The 16,851-nt window shown below is 43.1% G+C and overlaps 1 protein-coding gene across 1 annotated transcript in view; it reads right to left on the bottom strand.

Moving 5' to 3' along the window:
• Positions 1-7,465, bottom strand: part of Mgmt (O-6-methylguanine-DNA methyltransferase) — a 247,989-nt gene extending 240,524 nt beyond the window's left edge. Inside the window, exon 1 of the mRNA XM_031388653.1 lies at positions 7,437-7,465. Within this exon, the coding sequence (XP_031244513.1) occupies positions 7,437-7,457 (21 nt within the window). The 5' untranslated portion in view covers positions 7,458-7,465. The remainder of the gene's footprint in view (positions 1-7,436) is intronic.
• Positions 7,466-16,851: the final 9,386 nt, after the last annotated feature.

Raw genomic sequence — 16,851 nt, 5'->3', positions numbered from 1 at the left:
GAGGAGGAAAAGGAGGAAGAGGAGGAAGAGGAGGAAGAAGAGGAAGAGGAGGAAGAAAGGAAGATAGGAAGGAAGAAAGAAAGAAAGAAGGAAAAGAAGAAAGAAGAAGGGAAGGAGGGAGAAGAAATCAATGATGCTATTCTGCTATACTTATAAACAGGAATCCAGCATAACCATCATCATCAGAGAGGCTTCATCCAGCCCCTGATGGAAACAGATGCAGAGTTCCAAAGCCAATCATTAGGAAGAGTTCAGGAAATCCTGCAGAAGAGGAGGACTGGTTACAAGAACTAGAGGGATCAAGGACACCAAAGATAACCCACAGAACCAACTAACCTAGGCTCATAGAGGCTCACAGACACTGAACTGGCAACCAGGGAGCCTGCACAGGTCTGACCGAGGCCCTCTGCATATACGTTATGGTTGTGTACCTTGGTCTTCTTGTAGGACTCAGTGGGAATGGGGTTAGGGGCTGCCTTTGAGTATTTTACCTGCTTTTATGACTCTTTTCCTCCTACCCTTTGCTTCTTCCAGTCTTAATATGAGAGGAAGTGCCTAGTCTTACTCTCACTTGATATGCCATGTTTGGTTAATACCCATTAAGACCTACCCTTTTCTGAAGAGAAATGGAGGATGAATGAGTGGGGAGAGGGGATTAGGAGGGGAGGAGGAAGGAACACTACGTTCAGGATGTAATATATAAGAGTGGAATAAAAAACAACTGGATAAAAGACTTAATATTAAGACAAAACTATGCTCCACAACTGAGGTACAAAGATGATCAAATCTTAAGAAAGTAATAGGTTGATATCCTTTTAGGATAAAAATCCATGTGTCTTAAACTAAAGTCCTACAAGAAAGCATTGTTTGAAATTTTTCATAAAAAGAGCAACAATAAATAGCATAAACAGAAAGAAAAAAACTCCACCAGCACCAGGTGGTGGTGGCCCATGCCTTTGATCCCAGCACTTGGGAGGCAGAGGCAGGCAACAACAACAAAATCCCTCCACCAGCTACTCTGCCAGAGGACCTGGGTTCAATTCCCAGCACCCACATGACATCTCACAATTGCTGTAACTCCAATCCCAGGGGATCCAATGGCTTCTTCTGGCTTCCTCAGGCACCAGACACACAAAGGTACACAGACATATATATAGACAAAATACTCATACATAATAAACAAACAAGCAAACAAACAAACGAATGAATGAATGAATCTGGATTACATTTTAATAGGAACTTCTGAGTGTGGCCAGTCAGACTTTTCACTGCTGTAACAAGTGCCTCAGAGAGACAAAGGGAGGAGCTACTGTTTCTGGCTCACAGTTTCTGTCCACCGTAGGCTGCCCATGTTGTTTCTAGGCTGTGGTAAGCTGAGAAAATGTGACAGGGTAAGAAGCAACAGCTTACCTCAATTTGTACAGGAAGGGAAAAGGAGAAAAAGGGAGAGGACAAGAGACGTCTTTCCAGGGCACACTCCCAGTGAACCTACTTCCCATATCGAAGCTCTTACCACCTCTCAGTGATGCCATCAAATCGTGAATCCAGGGCAGGAGTGGTGGCTCAATGGATAAAGGTGCTTGTATCTAAACATAGAGACCTGAGTCTAGTTCCCAGGACCCACAGAAGAGAAAAAAAGCAAACTCTCTTGCAGATAGTCCTCTGACCTCCATACATGTGGAGTCATATGTACACACACACACACACACACACATACACACACACCAAATGATTAAATGAAAACTATGAACCTATCAAGAGATTATTTCATTGATTAGGGCAGAGCCCTCAGAACCCAATCACTTCTCAGAGACCTATCAGCTGACAACCAACACCCAGTGCATGAGCCTGTGGGGACATTTTAGACTCAAATCCACATCTGAGAGTTTGGGGGTTTGGGAAGAAGATGGAAATGAGGCTGGTCCTGACATCTGAATCTCTACCCTTCCTAATTTGGGATGGAAAGTCTCTATGATGGCCAACACCATCAAAGTAGATTACATGGGATTGAAAAGGATGAGCAAGACAGACTGAGAACAGTCCTGTCCCTCAGAGCAGGCCATGGGTCTTAGACCATGCATGAACTCTTCATCCTGGGAAGGAGGTAAGTAGTGTTCAGGATCAGGAACTGAGAGGCAGGTGGAAGAAGGCACATTGCTCTGACCAAGGACTAAGCCTGCAGCAGTAAAGATTTCTAAAATAACACCCCGGGTTCTTCCGTGAAGCAAACTAAAACCCAGTCCCCATGGCCTGGCTCCAGCAAGTACTTCTCCTTCCTGGAATCCTTAAAGCAAACAAAACAAAACAAATAGACAAACAAACAAAAACCAATCCCTTCCCAACCCAGAGCCCTTGGGCTTTTTTCCTGTATCCTTTTACCCAGGTGACCTCATCATCTGCCCTTCCTAAAGGAATATGGATTGCTTTAGATGGGATGGTAGCCTGGTAGGGGGAACAGGGAGGAAGACTAAGTTAAATCAGGAAGTCTGGGAGCAGGTTTCCTACCCTGCCTTTCACAGTCATACCCCTGACTTTGTCCTAGGATGCATTAGCCTGAATGAATAAGATGCCTGTGGGGTTTCCCATCTTTGGATTAATAGATACTCTCTAATTCTCCCCTGGGCCCACATCCCCATGAGTGAATGAGTTAGTTTGTTTGTCTGTTTGTTTATTTGTTTATTTTACAGAAGATTTGAGAAAACCATAAGAAGTTGTGTTCAAGTGTAACTTGAGTTCTTCAAGGGACTCCCTGGGTTTGCTTTAACATCAGCCAGCTTTCCTGTGGGCACTGGGAACCGTGTCAATTTGCATAGCTCCTCTAAGCATCCAAATGGATACCTTTCAGGTTAAGCAAATGAACTTGACACGGTGGGTGATTGCTTCTAATGATTTGTAACCCACGAAATTTGTTTAATAAGCCTCTCTTCCCAAGCTATTCTGTGACATTAGAGACCATTTACAACAAAGCTGTCTTCAGTAGTCAAACTTAATCCTTACTACCCTGCCTTTGGGAAATGAAGGGATTTTATAACGATCACATAAAACCTTATGTGATTTGAAAGCCCCGAACTCTGGACAAGCGTGCAGTGGTCGTGTAAAGAGAAACATGCCAAGAGCTCCGCACTTGAAGTGTTTTACATCCGGACCGCTTTAAACGCACCTCCAGTGGTGAGCTCTCGATTAACACAATCGATTTTCTCCTTCTTGGTGTTCTTGGAGTCAGAGCATCTAGCCTGGGTGAAGCCTGGAGCCCAGAGATACTAGGCTGGGGAGAAGCCTGAAATTGAGACAGGACCATTAGGCCCAGAGTGGGTACCATCTGCTACTGGCTACACCCTTGTCCCATGCTGGTTCCTGTTGGTTGTTGGCACAGCTGCAGGCATCAGGGTATCATTGTAGCAAGAAGTACATAGATAGATGAGCAACACAGGGTGAGAGAGTGAGCTCCTTAGCCCTTGCTGTCCTATAGAGAAGCAAACATCCTTCTGCCCAGGAGTGCATGGGAGCTTCTGTAGCCATCTGGAAGCTCTTCCATCTTGGGTTGGGTTTGAAAGAGCAAGGAGAAAGCTCTGCCTATGTATAGAGGAGGTAGTCCAAAGGCTCCTTCAAGACTGTGCTCCTTCAGTAGCCTGGTTGGTGCGAGTCTGAGGTATATTTAAGGAGACATGCTGCAGTTCTGCAGAGCTCATGGTTGAGTGGTTCAGGAACAAAGAAAGTATGTGAGGTTCACATGAAGCAGTGGACATCTCCCTGGAGACATGAATATGGGCACTTGGGGACCTCATTGTAGTAGGGCTACTTCTTCAAGCTCTTCTCTCCAGCCACTGTGTGATGGGTGTGTTCCCTACCATATCTCCAACCCAAAATAACTAGGGAAGACTGATGAAAGGAGAGGACACCCTGTAAGCAGCTATTCCTACACTCTTTACCTACACATCCTGTTAATTGTGGAATTTGGACCTAGTTGCCTAGTAACTGTCAGACAGAAAGTTATCCTAAACCTCATATTGCTTTTCTTCTAAAACATGCCAACTGTGGAGCAAAGAACAGTCAGGCATGTGTACCTGCTATGAAAACACCCAAGTGAAAGACAACTGTGTTGGGTTATTGGAGTGTCAAACCCTCAGAACTGGGAATTTTGTTAGATTCTACAGCCTTTTTGAAACTGGCTCCTACACTCATTACAAAGTGTTTTTGATCCATTTTCAGGACAGACTGTGTTTGTAACACGTTGTTGGCAGTTTGGGCAAAGTCTTTTAAGTGGTGTGAAATGCTAGGGGTGTGCACCTGGGTGCCAAGAGGAAGTAAGTCTCCCTTCTCGACCCCAACCCTCTGCCTTCTGGGTACAGGCCCCACCTGTTATTTTGTGACTTGGAAATTAAAGCCGGAGGCATGGGGATTTGGATGCTGGGATTGTGACTTTCCATCATCCATTTCTGACTGGGGATGAGAAATGAGAATAAGGCAGGACCAAGCTATGCCAAGGATCCTGCTGCAGCCATCAAAACAGGGGGAGAAGAGGTAATTGTATTCCCTTCAAGGAGAATGTCTTTAGTCTAGCCCGGGTTCACTGGGCCTTTGGTAAAGAATATCATGAGTTATGGGTTGGGGGCACTACAGCAAAATTGGTGTGTATGATTCAGACAGCTGGCCCCCCACTGTCTGTGAGCAGGAAAGATAAGTTATCCAGAGTGAAGAATAGCCAGTGAAGTCCAAAAATGGTCCTTTTAACTATCTAAATGACAATCTCTGGAAACAGAGCCTTCATTGTCCAAAAGTTGTATGGCTTGAGGGTACCCACAGCTGGAGAGGGTCAGCATGAAGTTAGCTATAAGGTTCTCTTTCTGATGCAAGGAAAGGCACTGGTTCAAAGCAGGCCAGTCCCAGAACTTTGGTTAGAAAATAGGCGGAGACAGCTTCTTATGGGAGGTGGTAGTTGTATTCCCAGACCAGGCAGCTCCTGTTCTCACCCTGTGCTCTACCAGTCTTCCCCTTTCCTTCCACAGCTCCAAGCTGGCTTTCTCCATCCATATCCCAGGATTCCATCCTTTCTGTTTTATGTTCTTACCTCTGGTTGGTTCATCATGGATGATCATGGCAAATATCACAGAGGTAGGATCACAAGGCAATTCCAGCCATTAAGTGACCAAGAGCAAAGGTCTGATAAAGGAGACAAAAAGCGTGGTCTTGGGAAGGTTCTGCATGAGTAAGCTGGCCCCTCTGAGTTATGTGCTTTCACTGTGTGTGTTTCCTGAGTACTGTGTGCTGAGAGCCTCTCAGACTCTCTTGCCATCTTTTCAGTCTTGACAGAAATTGATACACCCGTGAGTCAGATGAAAGCGAGTCATTGAAGTTGAGGGGTACTTTGCTTCCGACAGCCCCTCCCCCAAGACAATCCATCAAAATGTAGACAGACATGGATAGAGGACCTAGCACAGGCTGGGCAATACTCCCAGCCTGCTCTAACCACAAAGGCTAATCAAGCCATTGATGTATGCTTTGCCTCTTTGTCTCATAAATTAACCTCAACAAATAAATGTATTTATTAGACATTCATTAACTTACTAAGACATTTGAAATATTCATGGAAATTATGAATAGTTGGAAATCATCAATGACTTATTGAGTGGCAGTCTCTTGATCTTGCTTTGTGTTCAAGTCTCCTGACATCCTCACAACAACACTGTGAGGTAGTTAGTTATCCAAGTGCTATAAATGAAAAAAAAAATGGAGTGATCCAGTGCCTGACCAAGATCAAACAGTTGACATCAAGCTTGCTACCTGTTGGTGTGTAGGAGTACAGACGAGAGAGAATAGACATTCTCTGAGCCTCAGTGGGGACAAGTGTGATTCCCCAACAAACATAACTATTTTTATATATTGCAAAATATTTCATCAGCCAGCAGTAACCCTTGGAGAGTTTTTGCCTGGATGGATGTATCATTAGAATAGAGATTCTTATTTCTACTGGCACAAAGCAAGTACCATGTGACTCTGGAGCTTCTATCTGTCTGTTCATCTACTATCTATCTATCTATCCATCTATCTATCTATCTATCACCTATCTAGATATCTATCTAGATGAATAGAATACCATCTATACATAGATATATCATTCATCGACCCTCTATTATCTATCCACCTACCATTTACCCACCCATCTGTTTATTTACCTATCCATTCATTTCCATCTATCAAAATCATCCATTCATCTGTCCATCCATCCCTCCATTCATTTATCTACTCATCTATACAGTTATCATTCATTTATCTTCAACTGTATATTATCCATCCATTCATCCATCCATTCATCATGTTTATTTTCATCCATCTATCTATTTTGTTGATGAGATGGGACCTAGGACCTCACATATGATAAACATTCATTTTATTATGAAGATATACCCACAGCCAGATCATTGAATATATTGGCAATGAGAGGAGCCCCAAAGGGAGAAACTTGCCTGAATCCAGGAGTTCCACTGTGCATCTTGGCTCTGTTTCTTGTCACATCAAACCCAAAGTTTTGAATAATGTAAGGATTTCCTGTTTTAAAGACAGTGTGGTTTCCATGCCTTTATATGATTCTCTTTTGAAATCTCACAAATTTGAGAGTTGAGTGTGATAACACCCATTTTACAGGTGAGCAAAGTGAGGTTGAGGGCTCCAAGGTTACCCAGCTTGCAGATGACAAAACCAGGACTTACAAGTTATTGATCCCCAAACATCAATATTCCTGAGAATATTCCCAATTCATAAAAATATAGGTTCAGGGATAGGGAAGGAAGGGATGGAAGGAGAGAGGGAGGGAGGGAGGGAGGGAAGGAAGGAGGGAGGGAGGGAGGGAGGGAGGGAGGAGAAAAGGTGGATGAGAAAGAAAGAAAGGAAAAAGACTATGTTAGCAATTTTGAATTGAAGAATTTAAAATCTTTTGGTGGCAAGCTATGATGGTGTATTGCTAAGGCTTAGGAATTTTACCCTGCTATTTGTTCTTCAAATAAAAGAATCAGAATTGCTGACTTAGTTTAAACCAACTCCAAAGACTGCAGGGTTGACTCCTGATTAAAAACGTGTCTCTCTTGCTCGGAGAAGGAAATAGCAGCAGGTCTGCTTTCCCAGAAAGTGTTGCATCTTGCAAATTTGATTTTCATTTGCAATAGATGAGAATGTCAATGACTGGGAAAATATTACTTGATTATTAACAAGCTAGAAATAGTAACTGAGCGCTCACTTTGGCATCTACCCACACATGTGAGATAAAAATAGATTAGAAGAAGTCTAAATATGAATTTAAAGGTGACTATGGAATCATTAGTCTTGTGGTTTTTCTGGCCTCCCCCTGCCAGAAATTCTGTGAACTAATTCCATAGTTTGATAGGTCTCCAGATAAATAGATTCTCTAGATTCCCGTAATGAAAAGGGTCATTTAGACTTACTGTGCTCTCCCATTTATGCATGGAAACTGTATGTTATAAAAAACAAACAATGTAACTATCACTCTCTTTTGGATACATGTGATCTTTTCCAGTGGTCAAACTTGTATTAACTTGTAATGCTCAAATCCTCCATGTTTCATTTCCTTTCAGTTCTGTTCTCTAGAAATTGTTTCCATCTAAGTTTTCTTGATCATTTGTGACGTCATACATATTCTAGAGCCAAAGGCTTCAGGCAACTGAGCACTTGAGAGAACTGATAACAGACTGTTGGAGAAGGAAGGAGTTGGCACCATGTTGGCCACAAAAAGATTTTCAGATTCCCATATACTTAATGATGAAGCTATCAAAATTCATTCGACTCAAGGCTACATCTGGCATCAGTGGGAATGGGTACTCTGATTGCTAAGTACAGTACAGTCTCAGAGGCACTGGGAGTTTTAAACCAGACATCAAACTTTTTGCTTTGATTTTTTTTTTTTTTTTTTTTTTTTTTTTTTTTTTTTTTGAGACAGGGTTTCTCTGTGCAGCCCTGGCTGTCCTGGAACTCACTTTGTAGACCAGGCTGGCCTCGACCTCAGAAATCCGCCTGCCTCTGCCTCCCAAGTGCTGGGATTAAAGGTGTGGGTCACCACTGCCCGGCTGGCATCAAACTTTGGAATAGATAATGTCAGAATATTTCTAAAATGGGATGCTAACATCAAGATGTACTGCACCAGTCAACACACATCAGGCAGGGATGATGTGCCGGAGAGGTGGAATGACGGATTGGAGAGGTGGCTAGAGTGTCTGTTTCCATTTCCTGGGTCCATAGCAAGGTATCTTTACTGCTTGGATGGCTGTATGGTGTTGAGAGGAATTCTCAGAAGAATTCCTTGTGCTATACTCAGCTGAGGGCTCCAATCCAGGAAATCAGCATGTTGATGTTTACGAAAATGTTCACAAAAGGATCTTTTTTAGAATCTAGAAGGAGTCCAAACCTTGATAGTTCAGGATGATGGTAGGGAGGTGACTGAGGCCTTAAGATGGAGGAGCTGCTGTTTCGGGTATCATTTCTCTCCCCAGAGTTTCTTTCAGCCTAGAATACTCATCAGAAACCCCTGCCTTTCGCCTTCATTGTGAAGCGGCAACCAAAGGTCACATTACAAGAGTGTTTCGGGGACGACAACATTTTGATTAGTTACGCAAGAGTCCCCTGGCTTTCCCCGGGATGTCATATTGTAACATTTTCCATTATTTTAAGAAAACCATGTAAGTCGACACTGTTCTGCAATAAGAACTTGAATTTTGTGGCTTATTTTCTTTGTCGTTATGTGCCAGCACCGTGGGCATCGTTGCAGGGAATAAATGACTCTTCCCCAATAAACCAAATGCCTAAAGAAGCCCCTGGAGGAGGCAGGGATGTCCATAAAAGTTGAAATGGATTTCATAATATGGCATTCAATTTAGCGCAATCAGTAGAATTCAAAAATAGTCCAATCTTCCAAACGAAAATACCTTTACTACTAATCAGGGAGGTGAGGCAAAGTTCCCACCAGAAGCAGATGCACATGGCTTCATCAATGCCCAACAGTATTTATCAAATTATCTCCTTGCTTCCATTTAAGTCATTAGTTACCTGGAACATTGAAAAGCTCTTTTCTTTCTTCTCACTCTCTCTTTAAGATTGAAAAATTAGCCCCTTAAAGACAACTCCCAGAAAGCATTTATCAAAAGACCAATTCTCTTTCTGTAGCTTATTGAGAAAAGGCATGTGTGTGCGCCCTTTTCTAGTCCTACCTCCAAGAGTGTCTAACAGAAGATATTTCATAAGTGATGCCAGCAAGCTGACATCATTAATTGTTCGGCAGCCCTGGTGTCTCTGTGAGAAATAAAGCTCCAGTGTGCAGCTCTAGGAGGCAGAGTGAGGAACTGTAGGGAGGTTTGATGGATCACATCACAATGGGCAGATGGGACAGTTGGTGGCTGTGGGAGAGGTGGAAATACCCAGAGAACAGCCACGTGCTCTGGATTCCATGACAGATCAGCCCACAGATAAGCCCAGGCGAGGAGCAGTGATGAGACTCTCAGCCCTCGCAAGCATTAAACTCTGATTTTCTGCACATGCCATGCCTTTTAAATGATGGCCCAGGAAACCAGAACACTTGAACCAATGCTGGAAAACACAGATTTGCCAACATGAAACATAAACCTTAATGTTATAAACTGAAGGTTTGTGAAATTATTTTAAATTGTTTTTGTTTTTTTTGACGCTTAAACTTTTAATAACATATTCATGAAAATAATGGACACAGACCCGTTGCAGCCTAATGGTTGCTCCCTTAACATGTTTGCCACATTTACATTTTGTTATTGCCTTCTTCTTCTTAAACCAAATGGAGCCTTGAGCAATAAAATAAATGAATAAATAGATAGATAGATAGATAGATAGATAGATAGGTAGATAGATAGATAGATAGGTGATATACAAAATTATTTGAATGTTCAATTTGAAAGATTTTTTTCATGTTAAGATCTTTTTTTGTGTGTGTATGCTTTGAAGAGTGACCAAATGCCATTGTTTCTAGAATTCTCTCTTCTCTCCTCATCCATGCAAGGTCCATCTCAAAGTCTTTGTTTCCCTGGAAAGGGTGGCTTGCAACTTCCCTTCAGCCAGTCTCATCTAACAACCTCTAACTTGCACTTGTTACTGAACCAAAAGCATTACTTCAGAAATTTCCTTGGTTTGTTTTGATGTCACAGGAAGGCAGTATAGTAACATGGAGTAGTTCCCAGAATGAAATCTGAAGCTCTCATTGGCCAGAGGTTCCCCAAGCCTCAATTGTATCATCTGCAAAATAGAGATAGTAAGATACAATTCTCCATGGAAGGTCTGGGGTGGGATGGTATCATGGAAATGGACCCCCATACACACCTCATCTTGTGCCTCTGACTTTCAGCTTCTTTTTGGAAAGGATTCCGAGGTACCAGCCATAGAGCATCAGAACTTGTATGGCTCTCACAGGCATTCAGAATGCTTTCCCAAGCAGGCACTAATCTCTTCATAAGAGCTCAGTGCCATCCCCATCTCTCTTGCCTGAAGGCCTGGTTATCTGACTGTAATAGTATGCATCACTGACCTGCCATCCTCCAAGGTCAGCACCAAGTCTCGCAACATCTTCAGCATCCTGGTTCTTCCGCATTGTCCCTCTGCCAGCTTCTAAGGCATGCCATAGATGTTCCATGCTGTTATGGAGTGGGAGGTGTTCCTGGGACTAGAATGCATTGAAGGTAACATTGGGCTTATTAAATTTTTGCTTTCTCATTCTGTAGCCGTTGCTGGCTTGGAACTCACTCTTTGGACCAAGCTGGTCTTGAGCTCACAGAAATGTGTTTGCCTTTGCTTACTCAGTGCTAAGATTAAAGGTGTACTCCACCATGCCCAGCATGCAGCAGGCTTATTGATACAGGATGACTACCCTGGAGTCTGATATGTGTAGCAGGAGGCAAAAACCAGTATGAGATGATTTATCAATTGGTTGTTTAGAAGAATTATGCAGCACTTGGAGCTTGGGAGGCGGGAAATGTTTGCTGTACAAGCATGGGGGCCTGAATTTAGGTCACTGAACAGCCTCTGACAGACACACACACACACACACACACACACACACACACACACACACACAGTGCTGAGTAAGACGAACCAAGGAGCTGTGACACAATTCAAAAACAACGCTGTAACAGAGCCCAGGTAGAAATTCTGGCTAAGGATTGCCTGAGAAGGCTTCCAGAAGGGACTGGGATTCAAGCTGGGAGGAGAAGGGAGCAAGGCTGTTAGCGAAGGAACAGAAAACCAACCTAAATCAAAATGGGCATGCTAGGACGGTGTCTTAGTTAGGCTTTGAAGGCTGTGGCAAAGCACCATGACCAAAAGCAAGTGTAGGGAGGGAGGATTTGTTTGGCTTCCATGCCCACAGCTCTGTTCATCACTGAGAAAAGTCAGGACAAGAACTCAAACTGGGTAAGATCCTGGAGGCAGGGGCTGACGCAGAGGCTATGAAGGATCACTGTTTACTGGCTTGTTTCCCATGGCTTGCTTGGCCTGCTTTGTTATAGAACCCAGGGCCACCAGCCCAGGAATGGAACTGCCCACAATGGGCTGGGCCTTCCTCCATCAATAGCTAATGAAGAAAATGCCTTACTGCCTGATCTTATGAAGGCATTTTCTCAGTTAAGGTTCCGTCCTTTCAGATAACTCTAGTTCATGTGTCAAGTTGGCATAAGGCTTGTCAGCACCGAGGGGATGTTTGCGGGGACCGAAGGCCAAGGCTGTGCTTGACCTCATGTGGAGATTAGAGGTGAGCCAGAACAGGTTCTTGAGGAAGGGAAGGCTATGGAAATGAAGTCCAGGGGTTCTTGCGATGCAAGCTAATCATTCACCTGTGTGGTCAACCTGAACAGGACACAGGGAATAGAGACAAGAGCCAGTTCATACCTATCAGCAAGAAAGAGCTTTAGCATAAGGCTGCAAAGGATGAGTATTATATACATGGGCTGTCCATGCCTGTATGTGTCTTTATATGCATACATGTATGTGTTTGTATATGGTATATGTATGTGTGCATATGTATGTTATGTTAGGGTGTGTGAATATGTATGTGTGGATACACACATACACATATATATATACACATACATATATATACATACACACACATATATACACTACATACACACACATATATACACACACTCATACACACACACACACATATATATGTGTATACACATATATATGTGTATACACACACACACACACACACGTACATAATGGGGTACACTTCCCTTTATACTCAGCATTCTCCTTCCTTAACTCTATGGTCCTGTAAAGTTCCCCTCAGCATCTTCTCTTCCCTTTAGGAAATACGCATGAATTCCCAACCCTGTCTGTTCCGTACCTCAGAATCTGACTGTATTTGGAGATGGCGTCTTTAATGTCGTGGTTCCTCTGATGCTCCCTAGTTCAGCATGGTAGGTGTGTTTATAGGAAGCAAGAATTTGGATCCAGTGGCTCTAGTGGATCCAGGGGTTGTTCAAAGCAACCACTGTGTGAGACACAAAAAAGGGCACACTCTTCAGACAAAGAGAGGCCCCATTGAAGCCTGTATAATACGCATATATCAAAGCTGTGTCAGGGTGGTGGTATATGCCTTTATTAATTTATCTTTAATTTACTTGCTGTTGGAAATCAAACTCTGCCTGTGAGCAGCCACTGTGCCTCATACAGGAGGAGTTCCACGGAAACTGGCCTCTGCTGTCACTCCACTGCCCACACTATAGGGCCAGCTAAGGAGAAGAATCTCTCAGGCGGATGTCTCAGGGCTGCTGACAGTATTTGGGCAGCAGCCACCTTCCATCATTAGGTTTTTTTGCTCTGGCTCCATTCGACTCTTCTTAACTGGGCAAATATGTTACTTAGAGGGCTTTGGGGCTCTCTATAAATGTAGCATTAGCAGTTGCTGTCTTCTAAAGAAACCAACAGTCTTTTCTTAGCATCAACTCAGCCCCATACTTCAGCCACCAAGTCTCCACATGGAGGTTATAAATGTGCAAACACTCAGAACAAATAGACTTTTTAAAGTGCAGAGCTGAGAACAAGAAAAATCAAAATGGAGATGGGAACACAGGCTGCCAGAACTGCCTTCCCAGCAGTCCAGTCTCAGATTAACCCACTCTGTTGCCACAGACCAGGTCACCCTCACCTTTCTGGGTATTTATAAGCCAGACAGTTGCTAAGGGGGTAACTCATACTATCACTGCACAATTTCTCAGTTGAAAGTCAAATAGCAATGATTTTGCTTGGCCAGCCTGACACCACCTTGACCATGTGGAAGAAGTCCCTGGGCAGTGGAGGTGCTCTTTGGAGGACCAGGAGCAATGTGGGTATAGGAAACTACGCAGTTGAGATGCACTATGACACAATCATAGAGGGCATCCAGGCACTCTTTCTTCATCAAAATTCCATACATTATGGTAACTAGAGAATTAAACACCACCACACAACCCCCACGGAATGTTCTCTGTGTTAGCCTGCATTCCCTAGAGGCACAAGCCAATGCATGCCCTATTGTGTCATAACAGTATATATGTGTGTATATATATACACACACATGTATCACATGATGTACATGCATACATGATATTTATTAACAACAATATGACATAAACTATATCATAAGCAGTTTACTCTTACAATTCTAGATATCTAGAGGTCTCGGGTCCTACACAGGGCAGTGAGAGTCTCAGGACATTGACAGTACTCCAGTCTAAGGCCATGTCAATCACAGATGACTAACATCCCAGCAGTATTGCTGACCTGTAGTCATACCTATGTAGAAGTTTGAGTCAGGCAGATAACCAGTATGAGGCCATTATGGGCAACACAGTAGATGAATCCAATCTAAGCCACAGAGCAAAGTCTTATTACAAACAAAATTCTTCATTCTTGGTGTCTCTTGGCCCATGAGTGGAGGGCAGCCTAGGTCAGGGAATGACCTCTGTTTGCCATTCCAATGTTAATGTGCTCAAGACACCCTCACAGACACACTGTTTAACAAGTAATGGAGTTATCTGTGTCCAAGTCAGGCTGGTCCTGGAAACAAGCCCAAGTGCTGTTACTCAACAAGTGTATATTGGATTACTCAGCTCACTTCTCCACTACCAAGAACTCATATCATACCATGTGAGCCAGTGCTGGACCCTGACTGAGACGGTTTCTTAAGGCCCAGCCCGTAAACCCAGGCACACAGCAAGCACACTTACTGTAGTTCCCTCAAGAGAACAAGCTGGTGTTCATGTCCCAGCATCAGCACAGTCCTCACATAAGAACAGCTTGCAGACACAGAGTGGTGTTGGGGATTAGCCCCTAAGACCCCTTCCTGGGCTCCTTAATGTTGCAGAGTCATAGCTGCATATGGCTGGTCATCATGTGTCCTCTTCCTTTCCTTTGGATGTCTCCCTGCTTCTAGGTGAGCCCAACATCATCTCCTGATAACCCTGATGGCTGTTTAAAACTAGCAAGAATGTTTCCCATTCACCACCTGCCTCCCTTGTCCATACTCTACCTCCTTCATTCATTCACAGGCCACTTTCTTCATTTAGTAAGCCCCACCTCCTTCCTTCCTTCATAGGCTGCCTCATTCATTTATTCCATTCATCTTTCCTCTCTGTTCATTCAGAAGTCACCTCATTATTATTTCTGTTTCACATTCCACATTTATTCCTATGCTACCTCTTTCATCCACAGACTACTTCATTCACTTATACTCCACCTCCTTCATTCATTCATAGGTCCACCTCATTCATTCATTTGATTTATGTCCTCCGTTCACACATGGGATGCTCCCTCCATTTATTTACTCTTCACTTTCTGCATTCTTTCCTTTCTTCATTACCTCTTTCATTCATATACCACCTTCTTCATTCATTATCAAGCCACCTCCTTGTTTATTCATATTCTGCCTGCCTCATTCATTCATGTTCTATCTACTTCATTCATTTATTCAGACTATCTCTTTCATTTACATTCACTCATGTTCTACCTCTTTCACTTATTCATACTCCACCTACTTTGTTCATCCAGACTATTTTCTTTATTCATTCCTTCCCCACCTCCATTCATCACAGATAACCCTTTTCATTCATTCCCTTCATGCTCCTCCATTCATTCCTTCTCAGCCTACCTTCTTCATCCTTTCTATTCATATTCTCCCTCTATCATTTATTCATGATCTACCTTCATTCATTTATTCCCTACATTATTTTTTCAATGTCTTTTTTATCCTGAGAGAATTCCGTTGTCAAGAAAAAGATGACTAAGCTAAATCAGGTGGTAGACTAAGATGAAGGTTAGAGTTGCTTATACAGCAGTGTTGAAGTGATGGTGGTGAATGATAGATGACTTGCTGGCTGAGGTGGAAGTAATAAATACAGTGGACAGTGACCAAGGTCCAGCATGGAGAGGGTTCTGGTTAGCTTTTATCAACTTGACACAAAATAGAGACACCTTGGAAGAGGGAAGCTCTGTTGATGAATTGCCTCATCATTGTGGGGAATTTCCTTGATTGATGATTGATGTGGGAGGGCCCAGGCAACTATGGGTGGTGCCATCCCTGAATCTGAGTTGTATAAGAAAGCAGGCTGAACAAGCCACGAGGAGCTAGCCAGTAAATGTTCATGATTTTTGCTTCAGCTCCTGCCGTCTTACCTTTATAATAGACTATAGTAAGAATATGCAAGCCAAATAAACCCTTCCTTTCCCCAAGTTGATTTTGGTATGGATGTTTATCACAGCAACAGAAAGCCAACTAGGATAGGAGTGACCCAGGGAAGACAGCAGCCAGAAGATAGTGACTTAGAACAGAAAGATGGAACACCAGAGGATTCCATCCCCCAAGACACTGGCTGGACACAGATCAGCTAGGTTTTGGCCTGTCTCTGTTAATGTCATCTATCCATTCTTTGGACTCTCATCTTTAAATCTCTTTTTAGAATTTTAAACTATAGTAAAATACAAATGACACAGAGTTGACTGTTTCAACCTCTTTTAGGATGCAAGCTGGCATCATTATGTATGCACACATGGCTGTACAACCACCACCACCTACCAGAACCTTCCATTTTGCAAAACCAAAATTCTGTGTGTGCAAAATACTAACTTCCCTTTCCCTCTCTTTTAAGCTCCTGGAAACCATGTTTCTATCTTTGAGGGATGTCTATCCCTGATGTCTAGGGATCTCGTGTAAGTAGAACCACTGTGGATTAGTCTTTTTACAGCTTGCTTATTTCAGTTAGCATCGTGTCCTCAAAGTTAATTCATGATGTACTAAATCTCGTTGGTTTGCATATTCACAAAGGGAACCTGGGCTGTGTCTAACCTTCTACAATTACAAATGATGCTGGTGGTGAATGCACAAAACTTGTCTGACTCCTTGCTTTTCGCTGGTTTGAGTCTATACCTGACCTGGAGTTGCTGAGCCATACTGTGATTGTTCCTTCTTTTGAGATGCTGTTACATTGTCTCCCACAGTGACTGAATGTACTGTTTTACATTCCCACCGGTAATCAGTAAGGGTTCAATGCCTGACATCCATTGCAATGTTTGCCATTGTCTTCTGGTTTGCTGACAGCCACCCAAACACATGTTATTCCTCAATCTTACCCCTTGTAATTTGTGCCCCAATAACTCAGGCCCTGAATTCACTCCACAGCTACATTGTCTGTTGGTGGTGCCATCTTGCCACTGGGCATCACAAAAGAGTCACATGTTAAGGCCTCCGGGACTAGAGTTGTAATCAAGATTTTTCTTCCAAGAATCAAAAGCATTTTCTCTGCACAGGCAGAAAACATCTTAGCATTTATAAAGCCTTTACACCCAAAC

The sequence above is a fragment of the Mastomys coucha genome, unplaced genomic scaffold (assembly GCF_008632895.1).
Source record: "Mastomys coucha isolate ucsf_1 unplaced genomic scaffold, UCSF_Mcou_1 pScaffold21, whole genome shotgun sequence".
Classification (NCBI taxonomy): Eukaryota; Metazoa; Chordata; class Mammalia; order Rodentia; family Muridae; genus Mastomys; species Mastomys coucha.
This window is presented reverse-complemented; position numbering and strand designations above follow the sequence as displayed.